We start from the raw sequence: 12,859 nt of genomic DNA, 5'->3' as shown, positions 1-12,859 counted from the left end.
ATCCCGGAACTGTGTACAACTTCTGAAGTTTGATCCTTCGATCGAGCGAACTGTAGTCATTGTCTAATATACAGCATTTTGGTGTAAATCTTGGCTCCTTCTCACCCATGGGGAGTTGCATGGGCAAGGAGTCCCCTGTGGACAAAAAAAGTGATACAAACGACGAGCAAAATGTGGACAAATCTGCAGCAAGTTTAAAGGAAATCGATGTGAATTCCGGACCTGTTCAACAACATAGTGATCGATATGTACCGGAGCCCCCACCGAGCTCACCGCCTCCCGAACCCACTCCAACTTCTGTGAAACCTCTCTACATCGCTCTCTATGATTACGATGCACGAACAGAGGACGACTTGAGCTTTGCAAAGGGTGAGATTCTTGAGGTAGACCCCGACGATTTGTATAACGACTGGTGGAGGGCTAAATCTCGTAACACTGGCAAATCGGGTTTCATTCCCAGCAACTATGTAGCTGCTTACGAAACTTTGGAAGCCGAAGAGTAAGTGTAGTTTTAATGGAAAATGTTCTAGGACATATGACGAAGTATGACTTACAGTTTGTGCAAGAAGGAATGTCAAGATTTTGCAAAAATCTAATTTGGATTTGCTCTGGAATGTTACGTGAATTGTGTGGGTCAGATTAGCCAAGAGGGTCGTATAAATTCCAATTCTTAACGTTTGAAGGAATTTATGTAGCAGCTTGAATCAGCGCTTTCATTTTGTTGCGGCTTCAAGTTCTTTGCTTTAACACTGCTTTAATGGCTATATCTGCCCCAGCAAATTTCAATCTAAGAAAAATTTAATGTTAAAGTCTAATGTCGCTGTGTTTGATCAACTGGTTAGTGAAGTTGTTGTCCGAACGAGCACCCGGAAACTGCCGCAAAGTTGGCTGGCTACCTAGTTTTTCATCGACGTAGCCTTTCTTCTACAAATAACTATATTTACCAAGCCTAAGCTGGATTATGAAATACTGATACACCACTTATTTGTCGATCAAAAAGAAAAAATTAACTCCGCTTGATTAAAACATGCTATGTTATAGGAGACTTAATTAATGTTTTAAACATTTAGTTAAGCAAATAGTCCGTGTATTATTTAGCAAAGTATGCTTTTATCAGATGTGGCTGAGTTTCTCACATTCAGTATGGAAATAAAATCGCAAGGAAAGTGAAAGCAACAGTGCTCTATTAATTTATTAAGATCACTTTGCCTGAGGCACTTTTGCTTCCCTGTGATGCAAATCATCTGAGGTCGTTGGAGATTTAAATAAGAATCTTTAAAAAGTAAACAGCATTGTTCAGACCACAAAATAAATGTAAAAAAGACAATGCTGAAATGATTATTCCATGGCTAATGCCATGTTACCTAATCTGTAGTCTGAAAAAATGTTTTCCTTAACTCATAGCAATTATACAACTTGCACAAGGAGAGGGGTTTTAAACTCTACTGAGGGATGGAATAGTTCTCAAATAGAAGATCTGGGTTTTTGATAACATGGATGCAAATTTGATACCTTGTAATAGAATATTTTTTTATGTTCCATTTGTTGCATTTTTCTCTTTTTACACAGTTGGTATTTTGGCGAAATAAAGCGACCAGAGGCAGACAAGTTATTGAAGACACCTATCAATGAGCATGGAGCATTTTTGATCCGAGAAAGTGATAAAGGTGGTTATGCTTTGTCTGTGAAAGATGGTGACATGGTCAAGCATTACAAGATCCGCAAAAGAGAATCTGGCAGCTTCTTCATTGCCCACAATAATCCATTTAGCACTCTGTCAGATCTGGTTCAGCATTATACTCAAAATGCAGATGGACTCTGTGATATCCTCAAGAAGCCATGTGTCAAAGTAAGATATCATTTTAAGGTTTTGCAATAAATTTAAAAAATTAACACTGTTAAATTTAAAAGAATATAAATTTGTTTGTGGTTTCTTAGGGTGCTTACCATTTGGCCAAAAAATTCGGAAATTTCAGTTTGAAGTCAAATGGTAAGGTAATTTTTCGGAAATTGTGGAGTACCTTCAGAGGTACTCTTTTTCCATTCGGAACGGAAGGTCATAAAATTTCGTTTCCAGGCCTTTCCGCTTGGGTTGCCTTCGTCCTGAAAGATGGCGTCAGTCTCTTCGCTGTACCAATGTGCAGCATGTATGTTTTCGTCAGCCACCATGGCTGACATGTTAGACCATCAGTGCCACATTTCTACGTCCCAAGGTGAAAATATTTGCTTCTTTCTCAAATGCATTTCGAGGGTACAAACCAAATAATCAAACAAAGCAATATGAGTGGAGTTTCCGGTTGGAGCAGGATGAAATGCCTGATGGATAAATGGTAAGCTCAATCTCATCCGGTTAGTCCATGAATTCAGAAACTCCCTTACCTTTATGCCAATCGGATTTTTCTTACAAATGGTAAGCACCCTGAGTAACTATCTTTTGAAATAGTTCCTTGTAAAATGATACATCATAATGTGCCACAAGCAGACAATCCTGCTGAGTTTACCCTCTACACCCCAACATCAGTATACACATTTCCCATTCTGTTCCAATACTGTTCCCATACTGTTCTCTGTACATCTCACATGTTCTTGAGAAGGAAAGTGTCTTCATCAGTCAAAAGCATCTTAAGCTGGGAATCATTTCCTTTATTCTTATGGCCAAAATGTTTGATTCAGCAGTGATATTATAAGGTGAAATTAGATACAACACATTTTAGGGGTTAAAAGTTAAATACATTGCTTAGAATCCTAGGCCTTGATTCTCACAGTGAATGGGATATCCATGCTTTTGTTTTGACTCTAACAAGTATGCTTAGAACATGTTTATGATATGTTTATGAAAGGGACATCATGTTTCTAAGAGAGATATCTTTTGAGCAGCCTTTGGGTTAAAAAAAATTTTCCTTACTAATAGAAAATTATCAATGTTGTATTGACAGTCGAAGCCTGATAACCTGAACCCTCAGTAACTCGAATTCCCTGCTACCTTGAAGCTAAACCGATTTCCTTCAAAATTTTGCCCATGATAACTTGAAGTACTGGTAGATTTTCACTTTAATTTTCAGACCAATGAGCTGTAACATTTTGGACCAGAAGATTACATCTCATGTGTTATGACAAATCGACCTTTGTCGTTATCACACATTTCTAGGTCCTTTTGAAAACAAGTTTGACAGTTATTCCCGGCAAAAAGAAATCATGGCACGTAAACTGGAATTGATCTGTTGTTTGGATAGATTTTTCAGCAAATGTTGAAGTGAGATTTAGTGCTAAACATTCTGAAGAGCAGCTACTTTATATTTCATGCTTTTCTTTTGTTTTCTTTTGTCATTTTTATGCTCTTACATTGCTAGAAATCTTATACTAAAACATGTTAAAGCATAAATCTCTTCATTCAAGTTTTTCTAGTCTTTTTGTTCAAAACCCCTATAACTCAAAACCCTCGATAACTTGAAATTCAATTCCCCTCAGCAATTCAAGTTACCAGGGTTCAACTGTATATAATTATGTAAATTTATGATCAGCTAAGAGAAATAATAAACCAAGTTAGTTTTGATTTGGGTTTTCAGGTTGTATAAGTAAGGTTTATTATTTTCAAGGTGTTTTGAACCAATCATAAATTATTACTGGCTCTTTATTGTTACTTATCAGTGCCGGTTATTAGTTACAATTCCATGTTTTTGTTTGTTTATGTGATATTTATTTATTTACTTATATTTTTAGGTTGAGAAACCACAGACTGTTGGCTTGTCGCATGACACTGCAGACATATGGGAAATATCACGTGACTCAATCAGACTTACCACACGTCTTGGATCTGGCAACTTTGGTGAGGTGTGGCAAGGGTTATGGAATGACACCACTCCTATTGCTGTCAAGACATTGAAGCCTGGCACAATGAATCCCAAGGCATTCCTTGAAGAAGCTGAACTCATGAAGAGACTGATCCATGACAAACTGGTTCAGCTTTATGCAGTGTGCTCTAAAGAAGAACCAATTTACATTGTGACTGAGCTGATGCCAAAAGGAAGTCTACTTGATTATCTGCGCAGCGAAGAGGGACGAAAGAAGAAGATGGAAGAGCTGATTGACATGTCTTCCCAAATTGCTGCTGGCATGGCTTATCTCGAGAAGCATAACTATGTCCATAGAGATTTGGCAGCGAGGAACATTCTGGTTGGTAACAATAACACTGTTAAGGTGGCAGATTTCGGTCTGTCACGGGCCATTGATGAAGACATCTATGAAGCCCATGAAGGAGCAAAATTCCCCATTAAATGGACTGCGCCAGAGGCATGCCTTAAGAACCAGTTTTCCATCAAGTCAGATGTGTGGTCATTTGGTATTCTACTGACAGAACTGGTAACTTATGGAAGAGTTCCCTATGCAGGGATGAATAACAGACAGGTACGATCTAAAAATAGTTGTATATATATATCTTATTAGCCAAGTGCGAGGGCTGTACTGGGAGAATATTGGCCCGAGGTCTTGACAGTACGGACCGAGCATAGCTCGGTTCGTACAAAAAGGACCGAGGGCCAATATTCTTCCAGTACGGTCCCGTGCAAGCTTGGTTAGTAAGAGATTTATTACACGACTGAAGTTCAAAGGGACACAAGTGCAGTATCATTCAGGACCATTCGGGACAGTGCCCAGTCCAATACTGAGAGAATATTAACCGGCAATAGAGCATTTTGATTGGTTGATTTTAGTTATTGGCCCTCTGACTTCCCGAGTCGTGTAATATAGTGTAGTAATGAAGTTAAATTGGCTTTGTTAGAGTAGATTCCAATTTATATTGAATGAAGCTCCAGGGAGTATTGTTACTCCCCTTTTCAGAATGCCAGTATATCACTGGTCACGTGCAGCAAGTTACTAGACCTTCTAATTTACAGTCCAGCACACTGCCTTTACAACAATTGATTTCCCCTTTAGACAGTTTACTATTTAGCTTGGCTCTGTTAAAACAGAAAGTTCTTAATTCATCTTTGTTGGTGTAGGTTGTTGAAGAAGTAGACCGTGGTTACAGAATGCCCAAACCAAACCTTTGCCCAGACAAGCTCTATGATATCATGATGGCCTGCTGGAAAAAGGAATATGTAGAACGACCCACATTTGAAACTCTGCAATGGCAGCTGGAAGATTTCTATCAGACAGATTCGAAGCAGTACAAGGAGTTGGCAAAATAATGGTTTTCCATGACAATGTTATCCAATCCCTTGCAAAAAATACTATACAAAATCATCTGTTAAAATTTTTTTCAAGAACGGATGTGAAATGTGTAGGAAAGGAAGTAGTTTTCCATTTAAGTATCACTATTATGTTACTTTTTTGCATTATTGTCAATGTGCTGTAAACAACTGGCTAGTTTTATCTGTTAACTTAATCAGATTGCAAATTTTACTTGCATCTACAAAACATAATTAGGATAACTTGTTCGCACAAAATCAGGAATATAATGCCAAACAACAACAGTTGCTTTCTTCCTAATCAAATTAACCCTTAAGATATGTTTCCAGAAAAGTTGACCACCTTTTTAAGTAACCAAGGACAGAATCTGAAATTAAAGTACATTTGAATTTCTTGAGCAGTGATTTGTGGAAAAATATTATATATTTTCTTTTTTATTATTTTTAGAAGTTTCGAAGTTAGAATAAGTCACCAGCAGATAAAGAAAAACAATTTTTTTATAAAAATTTTGGAAGCCTTGGGATATGAACACTTTGGCTGTCAAGAAATCAACTTTTTCTACTATGTACATGTAATGGGAAACTATGGCAAATAAATGACAACATGAAATGCTTTTAATTGGTGATAAGGTATTTGCTTAAATACAGGTACAGATTGAACTTACAATGATAACAAAGTGACTCTAGGTGTTTTGTGGATATATATATAGAGCAGCAACACTGTACAACCAATTCCAAATTATTGCAAGATTGCCAAATGGTTTCTTACATTGATATAAAGGCCAACATTATGGGAATTGCATGAGATCTCCACCTTAATATTACAACACAGTTTAACCATGAAAGACTGGTTACACTGTAAATCACTAATGCAACTCTTAATGAGGCTTCCATTTGTTAACTTAGTGGGGAAATGTTGGTAATTGTTGTATGTCTTGGTTGCGAGATATCAAAGTTGTATATTAACAGTAAGTTTAGCCGAGTTTCAAATTTGACTTCACTTTATAATTGTGTATTTCATTTCATGAAAACAATCATATCACAAGTCACTGGGGCAGCCATTACCACTGATACCAAATTAAGTAATTACAAACATACAGACAATTGATTGTATAATTGTTCTCTGACTGTCCAAGTTTTTCTTGTCAGTTTGTTTTTTTAATTACAGTTGACAGACAAATGTTGAAACTTATTGAGTCTTAACATTGTTAGTTGCATGAACTGAATATTCACATTTGATATTATTCAACCGAGCATTTAGGATTTCATTGTGGGGAGAAAATGTAAAAACTGACCCACTAAGATTACTAGAAGAGTAAAATTAATACAGCTTGTAGGAGCAAATGAGCAACTTGACTTGCTGTCTCAATATGTGCAAAGTTGCAAGAGATTTATTTTACTGTTCATACTACAAATTTTAAGCAAGGCATTTTGTCTTGCATTAAATTTCCTCACCTTATCCAGTTTAATACATAAATTAAAACTAGTTGAGTCAATACAAAGGTAGAGAAAATTGTCTTCAATGTTTTGCATTTATGCTGATTGCTCATGTTTTGATCCTGAAGTCAACCATGTCTTGGGTTCTTTGGTGAGAGTAAGAGCCCAATTACAATTGGTATCAGTAGAAGTTTGTACATGCTCTCTTCAACTATCACCAGTCAAACTTGACTTGGCACAATGCTGTCAGTATCAGAATTATATGGGAAGGGACCTTGTATGTAATTATATCTTTTCATATTTACTCAGTTTTTTTATGTTATAAGTCAATCATAAGTTTGCAGAGAAATCTATAAGATTTAATAAGTAAAGTATAAATAATTTAGGAGAATAAAATAGCATTTTTAGTTGTTTGCTTTTTTTTTTTTTTTTTTCAATATTTTCAACTATGCCATGTTCACCAATACAGCAGCAGCTGAGGCATCTTATAATAAGAGATAACATTAGTACAACATATACCAAAGTTTAATAGTGAGCTACCATTATTGGAAATTGCTATTTCCATTTGTTTATTTTTGTATCAGGCTGTAAATAAAAGAATCTTTAATATTTTGTGTTTTTCCTCATGAATTTTTCAAGGCAATTATTCTCTACAAACTAATTTTACTGCTGAAAGGATAAAAACAATTATTGTGTGAGTGAACTAGCTGAAAAAAGAAATACTTTCCTTTCCTTTGCATGAGGCCTTGTAAGGCAATGTTCTTTCCATGTCAACCTCAAATTTATTTGATCTGGTAGAAGCATGACCTCAATTCCTGATTCTCACCCCCCTCTAACCCTCAGCCCTTACCCACTTCCCCCTCAACCTTTTAATAGATCTGTCAGTTTGACATGGCAGCAGCTTGACCACCAGTATCTTTGTAGAGGTGATTTCATGTGTAAGAATTTATATTAAAGGAAAAAGAGCGTAACAAACATTCCACATGTCCTTCCATTTAAGTACATTGACTTCATTTATAGACTAAGTTTAAAAGACCAAGACTGGCATTTAAAGCCAATTCTGAACTGAATGGTTTTACATTATGTGCCACACTTGCTAAAGTAGAATTTAACTTCTTTTCTTTACTTTCTTATTGAAATACTGTGAGGTTTGGAAAAGGCCCTAGTTATCAAGATTTATAGGAGCTGAGACAATATTTGGAGTGGTTTCTTTTTCAGCACCAGGCAAGACTACCTTTGGGTAGCAAAATGTTCTTCTTAAAATGGTTGTGATACATTACTAACATACTATTATTAGGAGAGTAAAGCAGATCTTAAAGTCTAAACCTGACAGTGTTTAACAACTAAATGAGTTCCTATTGTGACAGATCATGGTGGCAAATCATCCAACCACTTGCAAAGAATGCCTTTCGATACAGGTTATCATGCATTTGAACTTCACATCTATGAATGCTTCTGTTGAACATCAAGTGGAACAGGTTTCACTTAGCATTCACATCAGCATACATCTTTTACTCCAATGTCAACAACACAGGGGAAGGTAATACAGACATTTGAGCTCAAGTCAGGTTCAACGGGCACCATTATGCACAGTTCAAACAGGCATTGCTTGTTCAAAAGATATGTACTGTCCTCTTGGAGATCTCTTTCTTGGTTTGTAAATATAAACTGCCATTGCAACAAACAAAACAAACAGTCCAACACCAATCCCTACTGTCAAATCTGAAATTTAATAATTTATTAATAAATAAGCCACATAAGGTAGGTACAGATTGAGTCTTTCAAGACTAGTCACCAACTTTGGATGGAGGTTTTCCCACTTTCCATAAAATTAAGTGACAGGGAGAACTTACTACAAACTAGTCCATTTCCGGTAACCCTCTCAACAATTCTGTCCATTGGTTAACTTCGATATTAATGGGTAGAGAGAGGAACTTAGAGACAAAATAACAACATCACCTAATGACTTTTCCAAGGCTCACATGCCAACCTGTTGGTCCGCAGTGAATTGTGCCAAACACCAGCCCACCCTATCTACCACAGGGGTTGGCAGCAGTTCCCAAAAGTAAGATACTGACAAACAAAGTCCAACCTATTACTCATTATCATTCGCTAACAATCTGATTAAGAAATAGATTCCATGTTACTGTGCATCTGTAGATGATAGATCACATGTGATGTCAAAATGTCGTGAGTACAAAAAAGTGGCGCACAAGGCACAGCCAAATGCCTCACTGATGGTCTTACCACATTCTGATGTTTTCTGGGACCTATTACTGTAAAGAGCCACTGCAACATAAAATCTACTTGCTTTATATGAGAAAAGAGCAAAATTTTTCTAGAGGTGAAATCAGTTACATGTCTGTCTACCAATATATCATAAACAAGAACCAATCAAAATGCATGTGGGATTCAGCTTATCATATAATGCCTACAAACAAATTACTCTAGAGAGTTTCGTAGAGTGTCAAGCTTTTGGCTCATCATCTGTTTCGTGCATAACGTATCAATATTGTGGAGAGAGGTTACATATTACAGTTGTCACATATACGTTAATATAGGATTTCATGGGCAAGGGGACACACTCTCCCTTCCCCTCCAATAGCGGGAGATTTATCTAACACCCTAGGACCCCTTTATACCTAATAGGCCTCGCGTTTCTTCCCTGCCATCGTTAATACCATCATTTCATTCTGGACATAAAAGGGAAAGATTTCCATATAACCCATACATAAATTAAGCATTCCACTTCATAAAGACTGAATATAACGGTTTCTTTGCAACACTCTATGCATAATCAATGTATGGGGTTATATGGAAATCTTGTCCATAAAAGCTCCCTCTCAAATTTGTCTCGGGTTAACACGATAGAAAACATTGTTGTAAGCCCCGGAAATAACCGTTGTTTTTCTTACCAAGTTTTGGTTTTCCGACAACTGTGTTGCTATCTCTTTGGAAACCTGAGTCAGCAACTGTTTCTACATAACTATGAAAGGTTATTAGAGACAAAAGCAGATTAATTCGTAGACTGTATCCGTTTTTCTGCCACATACTCGATGTTTGTGGTGTCTCGTTGTTTCCTGTCGTATGTCATGTATGAGACACAATGTATTGCATAATTCACGAAAGAGACTGGGACATACGGGATATCGACTTCTCAAGGTTTATCCGGGAATGCAGGTTAGAGAAACATGGCCGCCTCACTTCGTATATTGGCGAAAGGGAAGTTGTCTACGATGCAGCCGGCTTTGAGAGCAATTATAACTAGAACATGCCCCGTACTTCTCTCTCGGGTACTCTCTGTAACAAGTAAGTGCGGTAGAAATCTCTTTGTAGCATGCCTGGTGTGAAATAGTAGTCAATATTTATCGAGGGTTCACCTTCCATTTTGCCTCCGTGCCGGGTCTCGTATTCGCCAGAAAATCACGACAGATATATCTGTTAACTGGAATGTTTATTGAACTTTCGTGTGTCAAATTTAAACGTTCGAGCTTTGTGCGCCTCTTCAATTCCGTGAAAAAAGAAAGGTTGGATAGCTTTGAGGAGACGTGAAAAGTGTCATGTACCGTTGCTACTAATTATCAGTGTTTATCGGTTAAATACATAGATTTCATCGTACACTTAACCTGTTTGTTGCATTTTTTAACTACACAAGTTAATTCATATTACAAAGTGTTTCATTACAGGGTATTGATTAAAAGATCAACTGAAAAAACATGAACCCATTACCCATCTCCACCAGCCCCCCCCCCCCCCCTCCAAAAAAAAAACAGGGATACCTAGCTCTTTGTCTTAAATTATTCATACTAAGTGAAGAACAGTCATCATAAAAACACAACTTAAATAGCCATGATTTTGCAATTATTCTGTTGCATAATAGCCATTGCCAAAAATGGCATTCAAAAGTTTCTAGATTTCACATCACTTTGGGGAGTATGGCGCCAAACCACCGAAAATGTTGGCTCTTAAGCATTTTTGTCCTAGCAAGCTATCTTTTCTCACCAAACCATCCATGTTGGAAGTTTCTGACAGCCCTCTGGTAAATGGGTTTATTCTGCAATGTTTAACTCTTTTAATAGCAATATTTGTCAGAAGTCATCCCGTATTGATATTTGATGTTGGGTGAATTGAAGTTATCTGTTGTACACTTTAATTTATCAGGCACTAGGCTGAGCAATGGTGGCATACCAACTGATGCAGAACAAGCCACAGGTTTAGAGAAGAAAGAATATGATGCTTTGGCTGCTGGTATTGATGTAAGTTTGCATTAATTTTTGTTGTTGTAACCCCAAGGTCATTCAGTATGTCATAGGATCACAAACTTTGCATCACAACTCGCAATATTGAAGATGTGAATATGGTGTCCTTGACTTATGACAAGTAGCCATTTGGCAATCTTAAGGTAGACAGTGGTCCTTAGAAGTAAATCGTGGATCTCCAATGAGCAAAATGGATGCTCAGCCTTACTAATCATTATGGGAAGTTCACACAACAACTTAGCTCATCAGTAAAAAGAAGCATAGTTAAAGGTAACAGGAAATTTCTGTTTTTATTTTAATGTTTTTCTTGCGTGATCCTAAAAAATGTAATTGCATGCAACTTGTTGGTAAAACACAGGTTTTAAGGTGATTTTCAGGTGCAAGTTCTAAGAATTTTTTCCTACTTGCCTTGATAACAAACTGGGAGAACTCTAGGCACGTGCACTCAAAATAATACTTGTGGAAAATTGTGCAAACTTTTTATAGTCATAATACATGTGTGGTCATTATTTTAACCAACAGGATCCATTTAACATGAAGCCTTATGAAGGGCCACCTGGAACAAAAGACAAACCTCTTGAAGTGTTGTCCATGTTTGATGAGCGAATTATTGGATGCATCTGTAAGTGCATATATTCTTCAATGAGAGATTTTTCTATAGTTAAGGCTGTTATCAAATTCATTTCTGTAGTTGCCATACCTCAGGATAAAACTCTAGGTTATTGTTGATAATTTTTAGAACTAATCAACCTCATTTACATGATCATTTTCTCTAAGAAAAATATATCAAAAATGAACCCAAATCTAAAGTGTCACAATGATGGTTACGTTTGAAAATGTACCGGTAACTATTGACATATCACAGTAAGCATACTATGCATTGTTAGAAACATTTCTGCTTTAAGGGAATACCAAATGAAGTTGTAAATTTTGGAAATAGCCCACAATCAATATGAATGTAAGCCTTCCCAGAAAACTGGGTCAAGTGGAGCTATATAGGCCTATGGGTAACCTTTCTGTGGAATATGAAGTTAAAAAGTGGTAAAATTCCCTCCAGAAATGCTTCAGAGTTGTCAAACCAATGAGATTTGGAATTTTAAAATTGAGCTTGGAAATGGTGTGGCAGACTTGGTTTACTTGACACATCCAAACATGTTGAACATAGGCAACTGATTCATGCCAAGGTTGTAAGGTTGTGACAGCCACAGTATCCTTTGATGACTAAGAATTCACTTTTTTTATTTTAAAGTTAAACTATGTTTTTACTCCTGTGTATAGGTGAACCAGAGGCAACTTCAATTGTGTGGAACAAACTACACTTAAATGAAGTAAAACGCTGTGAATGTGGGCACTTTTTTGTCCTTAGACGAGGCAACCCAATTAAAATTGAGATGGACCATGACCCTGGTCACCATTAGCACTTGTATCAAGATTTTCTTTTCAGTCCAATTGTAACTAAATTCTAATAAGGAGAGTATGCATTTTGTGTTGTATGCTGATGTTTTACAGTTTTTCTCTTGGTATTATGGTATTCAACAACTTCAGCTTCTTCCTGGGCTTCAGCTCTTTAAATTGTAAGAACATTTGTTGTCATGATTTTTTGATTGCAATTAAAATCACCAATTTTAAAACAAATCACTACCTCGCCTGTGATGGGTTATGTCATCTATAGAAGTTTTTTGGGTGGGGAAGGGAGCATGTATCCAATTGAAATTACACTATTACACTATCTTAGAAGCAAAACCTTTATGATTTTTTGGCAACAAGTTATTGCATGATTTGTATTGTGACAGCTGTTTTGAATGCAAGGAGTGCAGAGAAATATGCAGCAAGGAAAACAAAACTTGGAAACCCCATTGCCCAAAGGCAAAAGTTGGAATGTAAAGTTGTTCTACAAGATATTGAAAATGGTACATTTGCTTAATTTTCTGGGGGAGGAAATTACACCATGGCTTATAAGATGTGGTGGTGTGACAA

The 12,859-nt window shown here is 36.7% G+C and overlaps 2 protein-coding genes and 1 long non-coding RNA gene across 3 annotated transcripts; 2 read left to right on the top strand and 1 right to left on the bottom strand.

The window, feature by feature from the left end:
- The first annotated feature begins 3 nt into the window (after positions 1 to 3).
- LOC111339654 (tyrosine-protein kinase Src42A) lies at positions 4 to 7,235 on the top strand. The gene is made up of 4 exons (XM_022946359.2): positions 4 to 499; positions 1,570 to 1,849; positions 3,721 to 4,404; positions 4,998 to 7,235. Exons 1-4 carry the CDS (start codon positions 108 to 110, stop codon positions 5,184 to 5,186), a joined length of 1,545 nt encoding a protein of 514 aa, XP_022802094.1. The 5' UTR covers positions 4 to 107; the 3' UTR covers positions 5,187 to 7,235.
- On the bottom strand, positions 7,131 to 9,725 carry LOC111339655 (uncharacterized). Its single transcript, XR_002695681.2, has 2 exons — positions 9,539 to 9,725; positions 7,131 to 8,345 (listed from the first exon to the last, which is right to left on the bottom strand). It is a non-coding gene; the product is annotated as an uncharacterized LOC111339655 (long non-coding RNA).
- Positions 9,726 to 9,772: 47 nt separating this feature from the next.
- Positions 9,773 to 12,517, top strand: LOC111339653 (cytochrome c oxidase subunit 5B, mitochondrial). The gene is made up of 4 exons (XM_022946357.2): positions 9,773 to 9,932; positions 10,785 to 10,879; positions 11,405 to 11,504; positions 12,161 to 12,517. The coding sequence occupies exons 1-4, from the start codon at positions 9,815 to 9,817 to the stop codon at positions 12,298 to 12,300; spliced, it is 453 nt and encodes a 150-aa protein (XP_022802092.1). The 5' UTR covers positions 9,773 to 9,814; the 3' UTR covers positions 12,301 to 12,517.
- Positions 12,518 to 12,859: the final 342 nt, after the last annotated feature.

The sequence above is a fragment of the Stylophora pistillata genome, chromosome 13 (genome assembly GCF_964205215.1).
Source record: "Stylophora pistillata chromosome 13, jaStyPist1.2, whole genome shotgun sequence".
NCBI lineage: Eukaryota > Metazoa > Cnidaria > Anthozoa > Scleractinia > Pocilloporidae > Stylophora > Stylophora pistillata.
This window is presented reverse-complemented; position numbering and strand designations above follow the sequence as displayed.

Coding starts and splice junctions, on each gene's coding strand:
- LOC111339653 (XM_022946357.2), top strand. CDS start 9,815: ATGGCCGCCTCACTTCGTATATTGGCGAAAGGGAAGTTGTCTACGATG. Junction 10,880..11,404: donor CTTTGGCTGCTGGTATTGAT/GTAAGTTTGCAT, acceptor TTTAACCAACAG/GATCCATTTAACATGAAGCC. Junction 11,505..12,160: donor GCGAATTATTGGATGCATCT/GTAAGTGCATAT, acceptor TCCTGTGTATAG/GTGAACCAGAGGCAACTTCA.
- LOC111339654 (XM_022946359.2), top strand. CDS start 108: ATGGGGAGTTGCATGGGCAAGGAGTCCCCTGTGGACAAAAAAAGTGAT. Junction 500..1,569: donor GAAACTTTGGAAGCCGAAGA/GTAAGTGTAGTT, acceptor CTTTTTACACAG/TTGGTATTTTGGCGAAATAA. Junction 1,850..3,720: donor TCAAGAAGCCATGTGTCAAA/GTAAGATATCAT, acceptor TTATATTTTTAG/GTTGAGAAACCACAGACTGT.